Source organism: Solanum pennellii, chromosome 8 (genome assembly GCF_001406875.1).
Source record: "Solanum pennellii chromosome 8, SPENNV200".
Taxonomy (NCBI): domain Eukaryota; kingdom Viridiplantae; phylum Streptophyta; class Magnoliopsida; order Solanales; family Solanaceae; genus Solanum; species Solanum pennellii.
Genome location: NC_028644.1, coordinates 46,190,769 through 46,207,859, shown reverse-complemented (window position 1 = coordinate 46,207,859; position 17,091 = coordinate 46,190,769). Strand labels below are relative to the sequence as shown.

General features: G+C 38.4%; 1 protein-coding gene across 1 annotated transcript; it reads right to left on the bottom strand.

Annotated features, from left to right (window-relative positions):
* Positions 1-10,871: 10,871 nt before the first annotated feature.
* Positions 10,872-16,875, bottom strand: LOC107027648. The gene is made up of 3 exons (XM_015228753.1): positions 16,856-16,875; positions 16,188-16,695; positions 10,872-13,997 (listed from the first exon to the last, which is right to left on the bottom strand). Exons 1-3 carry the CDS (start codon positions 16,873-16,875, stop codon positions 10,872-10,874), a joined length of 3,654 nt encoding a protein of 1,217 aa, XP_015084239.1.
* Between the last annotated feature and the right edge of the window lie 216 nt (positions 16,876-17,091).

Sequence of the window (17,091 nt, the reverse complement as noted above, 5' to 3'; positions counted from 1 at the left end):
AAGGTTAGCATTATGGTTAGGGTTATTGTTAGGGTAAGGGTTTAGGGTTTTTATTAGGTTTTAGGTTTTGGGGTTTAAGATTTTTTGTGTAAAGTCTGCAGTTTAGTGTTTAATGTTTGGTTTTCATGTTTTGGACTTAGGTTTTTTTAGGACATAAGGTTTTTAGGTTTTAGGATTTTCGGTTAGGGTTAGGTTTAGTATTAGGGTTAGGGTGTAGTTTTTTTTTAGTTTTATGGTTCAGAGGTTAGCATTTGAGGTTTAAAATCTATGGTTTAGTATTTAATGTTTAAGTTTTTATTTTTTGGGCTTAGAGTTTTGGGTTTAGGGTTTAGGGTTAGGGTTAGGGTTAGGGTTAGGGTTTTGGACTTTTATAGATTTTTTGGTTTAGGATTTAGGATTTGAGGTTTAATATCAATGGTTAATGTTTGGATTTGGAGTATTTTGGACATGGGGTTTAGGGTTTATGACAGGTTAGGGTTAGGGTTAATGTTAGGGTTAGGGTTCATGTTGTTTTTAAGGTTTTATTGTACAAGATTAAGGATTTGAGTTGTAATATCTATAATTTACTATTTAATGTTAGGGTTTTTGTATTTTGGCCTTTGGGTTCAGGGTTTATTGTTAGGGTAAGGATAGGGTTAAGTTTAGGGTTCGTGTAAGGGATAGGTTAGAATTAGGGTTTAGGTTTTTTTAGTTTTTAGGGTTTGGGGTTTAGGATTTTTTAAAAAAATCTATGGTTTAGTGTATGATGCTTGGGTTTTCTTATTTTGAGCTTAGGGTATCGGGATAATGGTTTAGGGTTAGGGTTAGGATTAAGGTTAGGGTTAGGGTTTGGATTAAGGTTAGGGTTAGGGTTTAGGTTATTTTTTAGGTTTTAGGGTTTGTGGTTTAGGATTTGATGTTTAAAATCAATGGTTTAGTGTTTAATGTTGGGTTTTTTTTATTTTGGACTTAGGTTTTTTTTGGACTTAGGGTTTAGGGTTTAGGATTTAGGGTTAGGGTTAGGGTTACTATTAGGATTAGGGTTAGGGTGCAGGTCTTTTGAGGGTTTATGGTTCAGGATTTAGCATTTGAGGTTTAAAATCTATGGTTTAGTAATTAATGTTTGGGCTCTGATATTTTAGACTTAGTTTTTGGGTTTATTATTTATGGGAAGGGTTTTGGGTTTATTTTGGTTTTTGGTTTGAGGATTTAGGATTTGAGGTTTATTATCAATGGTTTAGTGTTTAATGTTTGGGTTTTGATATTTTGGTCTTTGGGTTTATGGTTAGGTTTTAGGTTTTTTTTTAGGTTTTACGATTTGGGGTTAAGGATTTGAGTTCTAATGTATAAGATTTAGTGTTTAATGTTAGGGTTTTAGTATTTTTGGTATTGAGTTTAGGGTTTAGGGTTTAGGGTTAGGGTTAGGGTTCATGTTAGTGATATTGTTAGGATTAGGGTTTAGGTTTTTCTTTAGGTTTTAGGTTTTGAGGTTTTGGATTTTTATGTTTAAACTCTATGGTTTAGTGTTTAATGTTTGGGTTTTGGTATTTTGGGCTTGGGGTTTCGGGTTAATGTGTTAGGGTTAGGGTTACGGAATAGGTCTTATTAGGTTTTTGGGTTTGTGGTTTATGATTTGAGGTTTAAAATCTATGGTTTAGTGTTTAATGTTTGGATTTTCGTATTATGGACTTAGGGTTTAGGATTTACAGTTAGGGTTAGGGTTAGGATTAGGGTAAGAGTGTAAACTTTTTTTTAGGTTTTATGGTTTTATGTTTTAGCATTTGAGGTTTAAATATAAGGTTTAGTACTTAATGTTTGGCTTTTTGTATTTTGGGCTTAGGGTTTTGGTTAATATTGTTTAGGATTAGGGTTAGGGTTAGGGTTTTGCTGTTTTTAGGTTTTTGGGTATAGCATTTAGGATTGAGGTTTAACGTCAATGGTTTAGTGTTTGATGTTTGGGTTTTGGTATTTTGGTCTTGGGGTTTAGTGTTTATGGTAGGATTACAGTTAGGGTTAGGGTTTAGATTTTTTTAGGTTTTAGGGTTTGTGGTTAAGGATTTGAGTTGTAATATCTATGGTTTAGTGTTTAATGTTAGGTTTTTGGTATTTTAGACTTTTGGTTTAGGGCTTAGGATTTAAGGTTTAAGGTTAGGGTTCGTGTTAGGGATAGAGTTTAGGGTTTTGTTAGGTTTTAGGTTTTGAGGTTTAGGATTTTGGTTTAAAATCTATGGTTTAGTGTTTAATTTTTGGGTTTTGGTATTTTGGGCTTGGCGTTTTCGGTTAATGTCTTAGGGTTAGGGTTAGGGTTTGCATTTAGATCTTTTTAAGGTTTTGGGGGTTTATGATTTAGGATTTGAAGTTTATAATCTATGGTTTATTGTTTAATGTTTGTGTCTTTGTATTTTGGACTTTAGTTTTTTTTACTTAGGGTTTACGTATAGAGTTAGCATTAGTATTAGGGTTAGGGTGTTGGGTTTTTTTAGCTTTTATGGTTTAGGGTTTAGCATTTGAGGTTTAAAATCTGTGGTTCAGTATTTAATGTTTTGGTTTGGGTTTTTTGGGATTTTTTTTTTAAAAAAAAAATTACCCTTGGAGGGGTAGGGGCTGAGCAGCACCCGCAGTCCTTATCATTAATATCAAAAAACAAAATACAAGGAGGGGGGCATAAACCTAACCTCCAACCTACGATAGTTTAGAGTCATCTTTCCAAATGAAAGTCAACTCCTCCCCTTACAATAGAAGATGAAACTAAAATACTAAGAACCTAAGGAGAGGACTCCTCTCATTACATAGTATCTAGGAAGCATAAATAAGGGAGACTCTCCCTCTACATAATCAAAGGAAGACTAAAACTAATCTATTCAAAGAAGCTACAATTCAAAATAATAGCTAAGTTGAAAAGATGAACTAATCTCAAGGAAGCTAAAAAATCTCCTTTGTCTTCTTCCTTCTAAATTTAGGCATCTCCAATAAGTCAAGCTGATAGTAGGCCTTTGCTTCTTTAGGTAGTTGATGACTGTTGAAATATACATGAGGAGTGGCAGTTTTGTGACTATGTTTTGACAATGCATCTGCTACACAATTTTCTTCTCTAAGTACATGAATGCATTTGAAATTGTTGGCTTGAGTGATAAGATGTTGCAACCTTCCGATTTGAGTGATGATACTCCATTGTGGGGCTGCTATCTGTAAGAGCCAATGGACCACCAATTGAGAATCAAGTTCTAGCAAAATGTTCCTGTAGCCAAGCTCAAGTGCCCAAGTTAAACCAAATATGGCAGCTTCAATTTCAGCTCTCTTGTTTGTTCCTTCTCCAAGAGGTGTTGTGAAGGCCATTACCAGCTTGCCTTTTTTGTCTCTCAGAATACCTCAAGCCCCAAGTTTGCCCTGGTTGGTGAGTGCACTTCCATGTGTATTTATCTTAATCTATTGATCTGGTGGTTTATTCCATATTACCATGCTCACTTTGGTGCCGTGAATGCACCTTTCACTCTTTTGTAGTAAATCAGTCCACTTTGCAGGCCATTGGAGATGTGGAAATGTACTATTCAACATTTTGAAGTTGTCTTTGTAGAATGCATACTTCACCCTGCTGATGTTGGTTGTTTTACCTCCACACTTGTAGGCACACCTGTTCTTCAACAGATTCAAGTAAATGAAAATTGGAGCAGGTTGTAGCAGCAGCTTGTGGGCTGCATTTTTTGACTTGACAGTCCACCATTGCTGTAGCAGCTGCTGCAATGAAGAGTGGTCCAGCTGTAGGCCTGCACTGCCTACAAAAAAGATCCAAACCTTGGCTGCAAATTGTCCTGAATTGAATGTGTGTTCTATGCTTTCCGTGCCTGCTCTATTAAGACAACAAAAACAATGTGACGGCTCAATGCCAAAATTATTCTATCTTTCATTAGTAGGGAGTTTATCCCTTAGGGTTCTTCTCCATAAAAGAAAAGAAGATTTAAAGGGAATGTTTTTATGCCATATCATTGAATTAAATTGATTCTTAGCTCTTTTGTTCCTGATTTCCTCCCATGCTGAAGAGCAACTGAAGCTGCCATGGTTATTGAGATTCCAGATAGCTTTGTCAGGAAGATGAGGCTAGGGAGAGAACTCTACAGCCAAAATGTTGGAGAACTGACTGGCAGGGGCCTGTTCTATCAGTTTGCTCCAACTCCACTTCCCATCTTCCCAGAATTCAGCCATTGTAGCATTGTTAAATGTGTTGCTATTGGTGGTGTGATGAGCCAGTGGCCCACTTCCAAGCCAGTTATCGCACCAAAAGGAACAATTTCCATCTTGAAGTTTCCAATGGATGTGCTGCTCAACATGCTGTCTATTAATTAGCATATGTTTCCAATTAAATGAATCCCCAGTATCCCATTTTTTGCTTACAGGGTTTGATATTTGACAATATTTTGCTCTCGAAAAATCTCCCCACAGAGTTTGTTTTGTTCTGAAGATCCACCACTGTTTGAATTGGAAGGATATGCAGATATCTTGTAAGTTTCTCATTCCTATCCCCCCTTCATCATAGGGGTAGCTTAGATTTTTCCATGAAGCCCAGTGATACTTCTTTCTATCACTTTTCCATCCCCAGAAAAAGTCAGCTATAAGCCCTTGAATTTGCCTGAGTACTGTGGCTTGAGGTATCACTGCATATAGAATGTGGATAGGGAGAGCCTGTAGAACATGTTTTGTAAGGATTGCCTTGTCTCCATAGCTTAATTGTTTGGTTTGCCAACCTCTAATCCTGCAAACAACCTTGTTAACAAGATCGGAGAAATATATATTCCTAGGCCTGCCAACAAATAAAAGGCAACCTAGGTAATTAATAGGACCCTGCTTTTGTTTGAAACCTGTCATCCTCTTAATTCTATCTCTAGTGCTATTGAAAGCATTAGAGTGTAGCATAAAGTGGCTTTTGTCCCCATTGATGAGTTGCCCTTGCATCTTCCAGATGTGAATAAAATTATGTCATCGGCAAAACTCAAATGATTCACTTGAGGCCCTCTCATTTCCATGAAGAAACCATGATAATCCGGATGGTTGTGAAGCCTGTTTAGAGATCTTGAAAGTACAACTGCACCTAAAATAAATAGGGCAGGGGATGAGGATCACCTTGCTTGAGACCTCTACTTAAGTGAAAGAAACCATACCTCTTACCATTAACAATGATTGAGTACCAATTGTTAGCCATGATTCTCCACACCATGTCAATAAAAACCTCATCAAACCCCATCTTTCTTAGAAATAGGCAAATATATGACCATGAAACCCTGTCATAAGCTTTTGCCATGTCTAGTTTAATGATGGCATTGCTACCAATATTGGGTTTTTTATTTGGTGAATGATTTCCTGAGCTAGCATGATGTTCTCAGAAATACTTCTACCTTTAACAAACCCGGATTGGTTAGGAGAGATTAAGGCAGGGAGGATAGGACTAAGTCTGTTGCTCATTATCTTAGATATGATCTTGCTAGTGAAGTTGCTCAAACTTATAGGCCTATACTCAGTCATCTTGTTTGGATTGTTCACTTTAGGGAGCAGCACAATGCAAGAATGAGAGAAGTATTTAGGAATCATCTGTCCATTTAAAAAGGCCTGTACAACCCCCATTAGATCATTCTTGATAATATATCAACACTTTTGAAAGAAATCTTGACTAATCATCCATGGAATACATTCCAAAGTATGCTCATTGATAAGCTTTTCTTCACCAGTAAAGATTTCTTTGAAGTGTTCCCAAGCTACTTGAGCAATGTTGTCATCACCTTGTATCAAGTCTCCATTTTTATTGACAACTTTATGAATAATAACTTCCTTCTTCTTCCCCTTATCACAAAATGGAAGTATTTAGAGTTAGTATCACCCTCCTTAAACCATTGAAGCTGTGTTTTTGTTTCAAAATAGTGTCTTCCAACTTGAGAAACTTGATGTACTTTGCATTAATTTCATGGAGGATACTTCTATTTGAGTCACTTTTGTTAGTGATGTAGTTTTCTTCAGCATTGTGTACTTGTTCCTCATACATCCTAACCTTTTGGAAAATATCACCAAATTCATTCTCAGACCAACCACTAAGAGTGTTTAACAGCCTTTTCATTTTTTGGTGAAATTTCCACATACCTGTACCTGCCACTTCCTTCTCCCAGCAGGTTTTTACTGTTTCCATGAATTGATGGTTGTCCACCCAACAATTGAGAAATCTGAAATACTTGTTGTGATCAGTATATGTGGAAACCATTTCCATAAGAAGAGGACAATGATCAGACCCAATAGATGACAGATGAGTTAAAGTGGTTTGAGGCATCTTTTCCAACCAAGAATCATTTATCATAGCCCTATCAAGCCTCTTCCAGATTCTGTGGTTAATACCTCTCTTGTTGGACCAAGTGAATTTCTGACCACTAAAACCAATGTCCAAAAGGCCACAGGCTTAAGTGACAGCAATAAAATCCATACTTTTCCTCATGTTATAAGGCACCCCTCCAAGTTTTTCCTACACAGAAGGTATTACATTGAAATCATCAACAGTACACCAAGGGTTATTATTCAAAGTAGTTTGCTGAATGATTTTTTCCCAAAGATGTCTTCTGAGGTGATCTTTGCATTTAGCATAGACAAAGGTACTAGTAAATTGATATTGTAATTCTTGTGTTTCATGTTGCAAGTGATTTGGTGTTCATCTTCATCATGAATATTACAGTCAATACCATTGCTCCAAAAACCCAAATTTTGCCATTACAATTACTAGTAACATTTTCCATGTTTAATTGAGCCTTAAAGCTTTGAACAAGCACACTATAAAAGAAAGGTTCCAAAATAGTGATAACAAATAGTTGGTGAAGCTTTCTGAGCATCTTGAGTCTCTCCAACACCCCTTGGGTGTTGATCACCCTCACATTTCAAATGATTGTACTAATCATGGGAACATCTAGAGGAAAAGAGTCTGGTGCTACGTCTGGCAGAAGTGACAGTCTTAACATCTTGTTTCTTGAAATGGAATTTGTCATGTTGGAACCCTCTTGGGGATAAGCATTGACTTTGTGCTACCTGTTGAATCTCCTCCTCTAGGGACTTATCATTTTCAGGACTAAAGGCCTTAATAAGAGCCTCACTAGTCTTATCATCCTCATCGGGTTCATCTAGAGAATGGTTGTCCCTGTTCCAACTCATCCTCAGAATTATCCACTGCATACTCATCAAAAAGTGGTATTGTATTCATCTTACACTGTCTCTTGTCTGGTGGGTCAGATGATGGTGGAGTCACCCTGATTATCATCCATCATAACAAACTTGTTGCATGATTCCTCCCTCTTTTCCTGTCCCTGATCACTGTCATTGGTTTGTATCTTATTCTGTCTCCTTTTAGCAGCATCCTTTTTTCTGTTTACTTGGCTTGTTTTTGCTCTTAGGAGTGCTTACTGGAGTAGAAGTTGCCACCTGTTTCCCTTTATCTCTATTTTCCTCTTTTTCAGACTGTTGTTTTTCCTTATTATTCTCTGAATCTTGTTTTCTGTTATCTCTATTCTGACTTTGCTGCTGTTATTTCTCCCCTTGTTGTTGCCTGTTTGTTGGACTATCAGAGGCTCTAAGGTCAGTCCTATGGTCAACCAACCTCTCATGCAGTACATGAGGCAAACACCCCCCTTTGACAAACCCATCCAGAAAGTTAGTGGTTTTCTCCTGACACCCCCCATCCATACCTCCAAAAACTACTTCAGTAAAACCATCATCAATAATAGTAGTGTTGGGGGAATTGGGACTTTGGAGCATTGAGTAAATACCTGTGCTCTTGTGATTGTAATCTGCAGCAACCTGCTGCTTTTGTTCCTTGTTTATGATGTTTCTTTTTGTGCCAGGTGAGCTGTTATTAGACCCTTTTTTTTGCTGATTCTGTTGTGTTACTTCTCCACTGGTGTGCTCCTCCACATTATTGTCTATCCTTTGTTGTTCCCGTATTTAAAGGTTAGAGAAAATATTTTGAGTTGGGATATTAGTCATACCTGTTGTTTCTTGTTCCTGCTGATGGTTGTCCCTGATTTTTTGTGTTTGTGGTGAAACTGGTCTCCAAACAGACTTGGAGTAGCAGTTTCCTGATTTTTGTGTTGTTTCTTTCTTTGAGTATGCCACTGTTCTTCCTGCAAATCTACCTGCTGGTCTTGTTCATTCTGATTAAAGGTTGTTTTCCCATGTTGATGGCTTGTAAGTTGTTTCCTTGACTGATTTCTGGTTTTCCTCCCTGTTCTGCTGATTTTGTGTCTTTGCAGCTGCCTGATCTGTAATTTTTTCCTGTTCTTGAGCATGTTTATTTCCAGTCTACTCCTTATTTATTTTTTCAGATTCTAACTCCTTTCTTTTCTTGAACTCATCCTCCCTCCTCTTGACTGTACATTCCTCTTCCATATGGCCTTGATGTTTACAGTACAAACAATAATTAGGAATCCCCTCATATTCCACCTTTAATTATCTTCCTTTGTTGGGGTCTGAGTTTTTAAATCCCAGCCAAACATGAGAAGGTCTAGTTTTGGTAAGATACACTTGAACTTTAACTATAGTAGTGCTACCTCTAGTCCTTTGGGAGGTTGGTGAGTCAAGAAAAAGTACATTCCCAATAGATTCCAAAATAGTAGGCAATAACACCTTATTTTAACAGTGCTAAGGATGTCCAGGAATAGCCACCCATATGGGAACAATGGGGGTTTCCTCCTCCGGTGTGAAATCTGGGGTCCAAGCTTGGATTCTCATCACTTGTCCCTCAATATTCATCCTAAGTTTTGTCCAAACAGTTTGGTAATCAAACTCAATGTCTAAGTCAATGTACACATGCCTAGAATTAAAGTATGTGAGCTTCACACTCCCCGTAAGTTGAGTTTAGAGGGTGAAGCTTTTCCTAACCAGCTCCATTTTTGACATTGTTTCGTAAACTTGCCCACCAAAGTATATTTACAAACTTCCGCCAACTTCACATAATAATCATTTTCATCCACAAGTACAGCAGGAAAACCTTGTCTAGTTGTATGTATTGGATCATTCAAAATAATTGGGATTTTATTTTTCGCTTGGTTATATCTCAATCTTGCAGCAAATGATTGCACAACTGTATAGGGTGCTGAATCTGAATTTTTCCCATTTTTCACATTGTTGGTATTTTGACCATGCTGTTGGCTATTAGAGTTTCTAGCAGCTGCCTGAACCACATTAGTGTCCTGCTTATTACTTCTATCAGATTGAGGATTAGATTCATACCTGGAGTAGTTACTTGATAATTTTGGGAAGTAGTTGTGATATTCCACATTTCTTCGATTGGTTTGGTTTAATGGGATGCTTTCTCCTTGCTTGTAGGTGTTCCTAGCCTTGATCAGTTTGCTTCCCATCCTTTCCTTGACCCTGATCTGAGCTATGCTTGCCTCCTCAGCACTCCTAGTCTGTTGCGATTCCTTGCGTGAGTGCTCAAGTTTTTGGCTTGAGTGTTCTTGCCTTAGCATTTGTAACTTTCCATGTTCTTTGCCTTTCTCATCTTCGTTGGTTATGGTGTGTGAATTACCTTCATTCAAGTTGGGAGTTTGGTAAGAAGAATTACCTACAATGCCAAATGAAAAGTTAGATTATGTTGTTTCATTTGATGATGCTATTGTATGCTTCCTCAACGTGTTCTTAGTATTGTCCCGCTGCTCAATCGAGTTTTCCCCATGTTGAATTCCTGTTCTTTCTCCTTTTGATGTTTTTTCGATTGACTGGGGGACCTCAACAATGTTGTTTTGTCCAGCACTTCAATCAAGCATGGGGTTCTCCCCTTCACTTCCTTGTTTTTCATATTGTGATTTGCACTTAGGATCAGTGGCGGATGTTCGATTGTTGTTGTTGATGATTTCTCCCTTGAGTTGATTGGAAATATAAGTTATATGGATGCTCTTGGCCTGAGAGTCAGTCCCCTCCGATGAATCTCCATGATTTCCGACATTTGGAGCTCTACCGTCCATTTCACTTGAAATTTGGGTGAGATGGACCTTATCTTTAGGAGAACAACCCCAATGGTTGAAACATTATGAATTTGACTGGAAGATGATTGAATCTGGGTGCGCAACTCAGGCGACGCACTCGCGATTCTTTTGAAAGTCGCCTTTCGATTCTGATCAATTGCAGCGATGGAATTCATTGATTTTTTACTGTGTTGTAGATATTGATGAGGGGAATCCATTTCCATAACTCTTTCTCCTCGATTCAACTAAGAATTTCCTTGGGAAATGATTTCACGTTCTCTATCAAATTCCATTTCTGAAAGCACAGTATTAATTTGCAAAATCGGGGAGCTTTGAGATAGATCATGGTACGTGATGCAGTGGGGTTTGTTTCCCTTTTCAGGGCGCTCCTGATGGATTTGATCCGGCGATCGTCTGAGCTCTACCGGCGGCGCACGCGCCATTACGGTGATGTGCCTGCGTGCCTATTCAGTATCCGTTGTGAGAGAGCGTTTGAGAGGAGAGAGAAAATCTAGAGAGAGAAAAAAATCCGGAAAATGAGGTGACTTGGTATTTTGGGCTTTTTTTTTTTTAGTTGAATAACCCTTGGGGGGGTAGGGGCTGAGCGACACCCCCAGGCCTTATCATTAATAACAAAACAAAAATACAAGGAGGGGGACATAGACCTAACCTCCAATCCTAAGGTGGTTTGGAGTTGACTTCCCAAAAGAGTGTCAACTCCTCCCCGTACATAAAAAGATGAAACCAAAATACTACGAACCTAAGGAGAGGACTCCTCTCGTTACAAAGTATCTAGGAAGCATAAATTAGGGAGACTCTCCCTTTACAAGAAAGCCTATCAACTAACTAATCTATGCCTTATTCAAAGTAGCTATATTATTTAAATATAGCTAAGTTGAAAAGGTATTAAAATCAAGGAGGCTCAAAAATCATCTTGGTCTTCTTTCTTCTAAAGCTTGGCATGTTCATTAAGTCCATTTGATAGTAGGCTTGTGCTTCTTTAGGGAGTTGATTGCTGTTGAAGTAAACTTGGGGAGCTGTTGAGTTGTGGCTGTGCTTTGAAAGTGCATCTGCTACCCAATTTGCTTCTCTAAAAATATGGGAACATCTGAAATTCTGAGTTTGCATGACGATATGTTGGAGTCTTTCAAGCTGATTGGTAAAACTCCAATGTGGGGCTGTTTTGTTTGAAATCCAATGAACCACCAATTGAGAGTCTAACTCAAGTAAAATGTTCTTGAATCCTAGTTCAAAAGCCCAAGTCAGTCCAAAGAGAGCAGCCTCAATCTCAGCCTTGTTGTTCGATCCTTCTCCAAGTGGTGTTGAGAATGCCATCACCATCTTGCCTTCTTTATCTCTGATGATACCCCCAGCCCCAATCTTTCCCTCATTGGTGAGTGCACTGCCATCTGTATTAATCTTGATCCATTGATCTGGAGGTTTGAACCAAGTTACCATGCACACTTTAATGTTATGGAAACACCTTTCAGTCGTTTGGATCAAGGCTGTCCAACTAGCAGGCCACTTGATATGTGGGAAAGTATTTTTCAGCATCTTGAAGGTGTCTTTGTAGATTGCATACTTGACGCGGCTGATGTTGGTTGCTTTGCCTCCGTATTTGCCTGCGCACCTGTTCTTCCATAAATTCCAGCAAATAAATATTGGTGTTGCTTGCATCAACAGTTGGTGGCCTGCATTGCTTGGCTTGGCTGTCCACCACTGTTTGATCAATGTGGGCAGTGTGGAGTGGTCAGCTTGCAGCCCTGCAGTTGCTGCAAAAAACTTCCACACCTTAGCTGCAAAAGGTCCCAAATTGAAGATGTGCTCAATGGTGTTCATGCCTGCTCTATCAAAACAACAAAAACAAGGTGATGGCTCAATGCCAAAGTTAGATAACTTTTCATTTGTAGGAAGTTTACCCTTTAATGTTCTCCATAAAAGAAATGAAGTCTTAAAAGGAATGGATTTATGCCATATTAAGGAATTAAAATTGTTCTTAGCCTTTTTGTTCCTGATTTCCTCCCACGCAGATGAGCAACTGAAGCTGCCATGAATATTTAGTTTCCAAACTGCTTGGTCCGGCCTGTGTTGATTGTGAGGAATTCTGGTAGCCAGGATGTTGGGAAGGTGGGTTACTGGTGCATGCTTCACCAATTTGCTCCACCTCCATTCTCCATTTTCCCAGAAGTCTGCCACAGTACTGTTATTAAACCTGTTGCTGCTGGTTGTATGTTGAGCTAGAGGTCCAGTGCCAAGCCAGTTATCCCACCAAAATGAACAATTCCCGGCTTGGAGTTTCCAGTGAATGTGCTGCTCCACCTGCTGTCTAGTCTCTAACATATGTTTCCAAGTTAAAGACTCTCCAGTATCCCATTTTTTGCTCACCGGATTTGATCTTTGACAATACTTAGCTCTCAAGAAATCTCCCCACAAGGTTTGTTTAGTTCTTAATATCCACCATTGCTTGAATTGGACGGTTTTACAAACATCTTGTAAATTTCTCATCCCTATCCCCCCTTCCTCATAAGGGTAGCTCAGATTTTTCCAAGAGGACCAATGGTATTTTTTCCTATCGTTCTTCCACCCCCAGAAGAAATCTGCAATGAGCATTTGAATTTGTCTGATGATAGTAGCTGGAGGGGTTACTGCTGATAAGAGATGTATAGGCAATGCCTGAAGAACATGTTTGGAGAGTATAGCCTTTCCCCCATAACTAAGTTGCTTTGTTTGCCAACCTGTAATTCTGGAAACGACTTTGTTAATAAGATCAGAAAAGTAAACATTCCTAGGCCTGCCAACAAATAAAGGGCAGACTAGGTAAGTGATAGGGCCCTGCTTCTGTTTAAAACCTGTCAGCCTCTTAATTCTACCCCTAGTGCTATTGAAAGCACTAGAGTGTAGCATGAAATGGCTTTTATCTCCGTTGATAAGTTGCCCCGAAATCTTTTCATACTCCTTTAAAGTATTCATAAGGAGTTTCAAGGTTTTGCATCTTCCGGAAGTAAAAAGAATAATGTCATCCGCAAAACTTAGGTGATTCACTTGGGGCCCCCTCTTTTCCATGATGAAACCTTGATAATCCGGGTGGTTGTGAAGCCTATTGAGTGATCTCGATAATACCTCGGCACCTAAAATAAATAAGGCCGGGGAGAGAGGATCACCTTGTTTGAGACCTCTAGTAGAGCGGAAGAAACCATACCTTTTGCCATTGACAATAATAGAGTACCAATTGTTGTCCATGATTCTCCAGATCATATCAATGAACACCTCATCAAAGCCCATCTTCCTTAGAACTAAGCAAATATATGACCAAGAGACCCTGTCATAAGCTTTTGCCATGTCTAATTTAATAATTACATTACTTCCAATGTTGGGTTTCTTGATTTGATGAATGATCTCCTGAGCGAGCATGATATTTTCCGAAATACTTCTTCCTTTCACAAAACCAGACTGATTAGTAGAAATCAATAACGGAAGGATAGGGCTAAGTCTGTTACTTACCAGTTTAGATATGATCTTACTAGTGAAGTTACTCAGACTTATCGGCCTAAATTCCGTAAGTTTGTTTGGATTATTCACCTTAGGGAGCAATACAATACAAGAATGAGAGAAGTACTTAGGAATCATTTGGCCACTGAAAAAAGCATGAAGGACTTCTATTAAATCATTCTTGATAATGTTCCAACATTTTTGAAAGAAATACCCATTCATACCATCCGGACCAGCTGCAGAGTTAGGATTCATAGAAAATACTACCTCTTTAAGCTCATCCAAGTCTGGTACTTTTGTAAGCTGAGTGTTTTGATCCTGATTGACCATTCTGGGAATGCATTCCAGATTGTGTTCACTAATATGCTTGTCTTCACCTGTGAAAATGTTATTGAAATGCTCACAAGCCTCCTGAGCAATATTGTTCTCACCCTGAATCCAATCCCCATTTTCTGTGACGATTTTGTGAATGAATAGTTTCCTCCTCCTTCCCCTTATAATGGAATGGAAATACTTGGAGTTGGTGTCACCATCTTTAAACCATTGAAGCTGGGTTTTTTGTTTCAAGATAGTGTCCTCCAACTTGAGAAATTTGATATATTGAGCATTGAGTTCATGGAGGGTACTCCTATTTGAATCAGTTTGGTTTAGGTTTAGAATTAGGGTTAGGGTGTAGGTTTTTTAAGGTTTTATGGTTCGGGGGTTAGCATTAAAGGTTTAAAATCTATGGTTTAGTATTTAATGTTTGGGTTTTTTTTTGGGCTTAGGGTTTAGGGTGAGGGTTAAGGTTAAGGATAGGGTTAGGGTTTTGGGTTTTTATAGATTTTTGGGTTTAGGATTTAGGATAAGATGTTTAATAGCAATGGTTCACTGTTTAATGTTTGGATTTTGGTATTTTGGACTTGGGGTTTAGGGTTTATTACAGGTTAGGGTTAGGGTTAATGTTAGGGTTAGGGTTAGGGTTGGGGTTAGGGTTCAGGTTATTTTAAAGGTTTTATGGTTTAGGGTTAAGGATTTGAGTTGTAATATCTATGATTTAGTGTCTAATGTTAGTGTTTTCGTATTTTGGGCTTTGGGTTTAGGATTTAGGGTTAGGGTTAAGGATAGGGTTAGGTTTAGGGTTCGTGTAAGGGATAGTTTTAGGGTTAGGTTTAGGGTTCGTGTAAGGGATAATGTTAGGATTAGGGTTTAGGGTCTTTTTAGGTTTTAGGCTTTGGGGTTTAGGATTTTTTTTTAAAATATCTATGGTTTAGTGTTTGATATTTGGGTTTTCATATTTTGAGCTTAGGGTATCGGGTTAATGGTTTAGCATTAGGGTTAGGGTTAGGGGTTGGATTAGGGTTAGGATTAGGGTTTAGGTAATTTTTTAGGTTTTAAGGTTTGTTGTTTATGATTTGATGTTTAAAATCAATGGTTTCGTGTTTAATGTTTGGGTTTTTTTAAGTTTGACTTAGGGTTTTTTTTGGACTTAGGGTTTAGGGTTAGGGTTAGGGTTACAGTTAGGATTAGCGTTAGGGTGTAGGTTTTTTAGGTTTTGTGGTTTAGGGTTTAGCATTTGTGGTTTATAATCTATGGTTTATTCTTTAATGTTTGGGTTTTCGTACAATGGACTTAGGGTTTTTTTACACAGGGTTTAGGGTTTAGGGTTAGGTTAAGTTTAGGGGTGGGGTGTAGGTTTTTTTAGGGTTTATGGTTCAGGATTTAGCAATTGAGGTTTACAATCTATGGTTTAGTATTTCATGTTTGGGTTCTGGTATTTTGGACTTAGGGTTTCGCGTTTATTTTTTATGGTTAGGGTTTTGGTTTTTTTTTAGGTTTTTTGCTTTAGGATTTAGGATTTGAGGTTTATTATCAATGGTTCTGTGTTTAATGTTTGGGTTTTTGTATTTTGGTCTTTGGGTTTAGGGTTAGGTTTTAGGTTTTTTTTTTGGTTTTACGGTTTGGGGTTAAGGATTTGAGTTATAATATATAAGGTTTAGTGTTTAATGTTAGGGTTGTAGTATTTTCGGTATTGGGTTTAGGGTTTAGAATTTAGGGTTTAGGGTTAGGGTTAGGGTTCATGTTAGTGATATTGTTAGGATTACGGTTTAGGTTTTTCATTAGGTTTTAGGTTTTGACGTTTTGCATTGTTATGTTTAAAATCTATGGTGTAGTGTTTAATGTTTGGGTTTTGGTATTTTGGGCTTTTATTTTTTTTAGTTGAATTACCCTTGGAGGGGTAGGGGCTTAGCAACCCTCCCAGGCCTTATCATTAATAACAAAAACAAAATACAGGGAGGGGGACATAAACCTAATCCCAACCTAAGATGGTTTGGAGTCAACTTCTCAAAAGGAAATCAACTCCTCCCCTTACACAAAAGATGAAACCAAAATACTAAGCACCTAAGGAGAGGACTCCTCTCAATACAAAGTATCTAGGAAGCATAAACTAGGGGAGACTCTCCCTTTACAAGAAAGCCTATAAACTAAACTAACCTATTCAAAGTAGCTATAATTTTAATTATACCTAAGCTGAAAAGATATACAACCTCAAGGAGGCTCAAAAATTCTCTTTGTCTTCCTTCTTCTAAAGTTAGGCATCTCCAATAAGTCAAGTTAATAGTAGGCTTTTGCTTCTTTCGATAGTTGGTGGCTGTTGAGATATACCTGAGGAGTGGCAATGTTGTGACTATGTTTTTAGAATGCATCTGCTACGCAATTTGCTTCTCTCAATACATGAATGCATTTGAAGTTGTGTACTTGATTGATAAGATGTTGCAGCCTTCCAAGTTGAGTGATGATACTCCATTGAGGGACTGCCTTCTTTAGGACCCATTGCACTACTAGTTGAAAATCAAGTTCCAAAATTATGTTCCTGTATCCAAGCTTAAGTGCCCAAGTTAAACGAAAGATGGCTGCCTCTATTTCCGCTTTGTTGTTTGTTCCTTCCCCAAGTGGTGTTGCGAAAGCCGTCACCACTTTGCCTTGTTTTTCTCTCAGGATTCCCCCAGCCCCCAGCCTACCAGGGTTCGCGAGTGCACTACCATTAGTGTTCACTTTGAGCCACTGATCTGCAGGTTTAAGCCACTTCACCATGCTCACTTTGATGTCATGCACACACTTTTCACTCTTTTGCATTAAGTATGTCCACTTGGCTAGCCAGTAAAGTTGAGGAAATGCAGTGTTCAACATCTTGTAGTTGTCCTTGTAGATTGCAAATTTAACTCTGCTGATGTTTGTTGCTTTACCTCTATACTTGCAGGAACACCTGTTCTTTCACAGATTCCAGCAGATTAACATTGGCGTACTTGTAGCAGTAGTTTTTGGGCTGCATTTCTAGGCTTGGTTGTCCACCATTGCTGTAGCAGCTGTTGTCGTGAAGAGTGGTATGGCTGTAGGCCTGCACTACCTGCAAAAAAGTTACATACCTTGGATTGCATCCCCACATTGCCGATTCGGTCATAGATAAGAGATCGATGTGAAGGTAAAATCCCTTACTCACAACTCTCTTATGGTGATCTAATAAGTTTAATCAACTTTGTAGCCATGGAGCTTTGCACTAATCTTAAGCTAAAGGAACGGCTTAAGAAGGATCAAAAGTTTTTGGTTTCCGAGCTTGGCAGCTTCTGTCAAGACTTTGGATTTCCAATTCTTAAACCACCTT

What these genes read in the sequence shown, in the direction of transcription:
- LOC107027648 (XM_015228753.1), bottom strand. Translation starts at nt 16,875, where the DNA reads ATGTGGGGATGCAATCCAAG. An exon ending in ATGTGGGGATGCAATCCAAG is followed by an intron (nt 16,696 to 16,855) that starts GTATGTAACTTT and finishes GTGAAAGAACAG; the next exon opens with GTGTTCCTGCAAGTATAGAG. An exon ending in TGCAACATCTTATCAATCAA is followed by an intron (nt 13,998 to 16,187) that starts GTACACAACTTC and finishes CAAAAAACCCAG; the next exon opens with CTTCAATGGTTTAAAGATGG.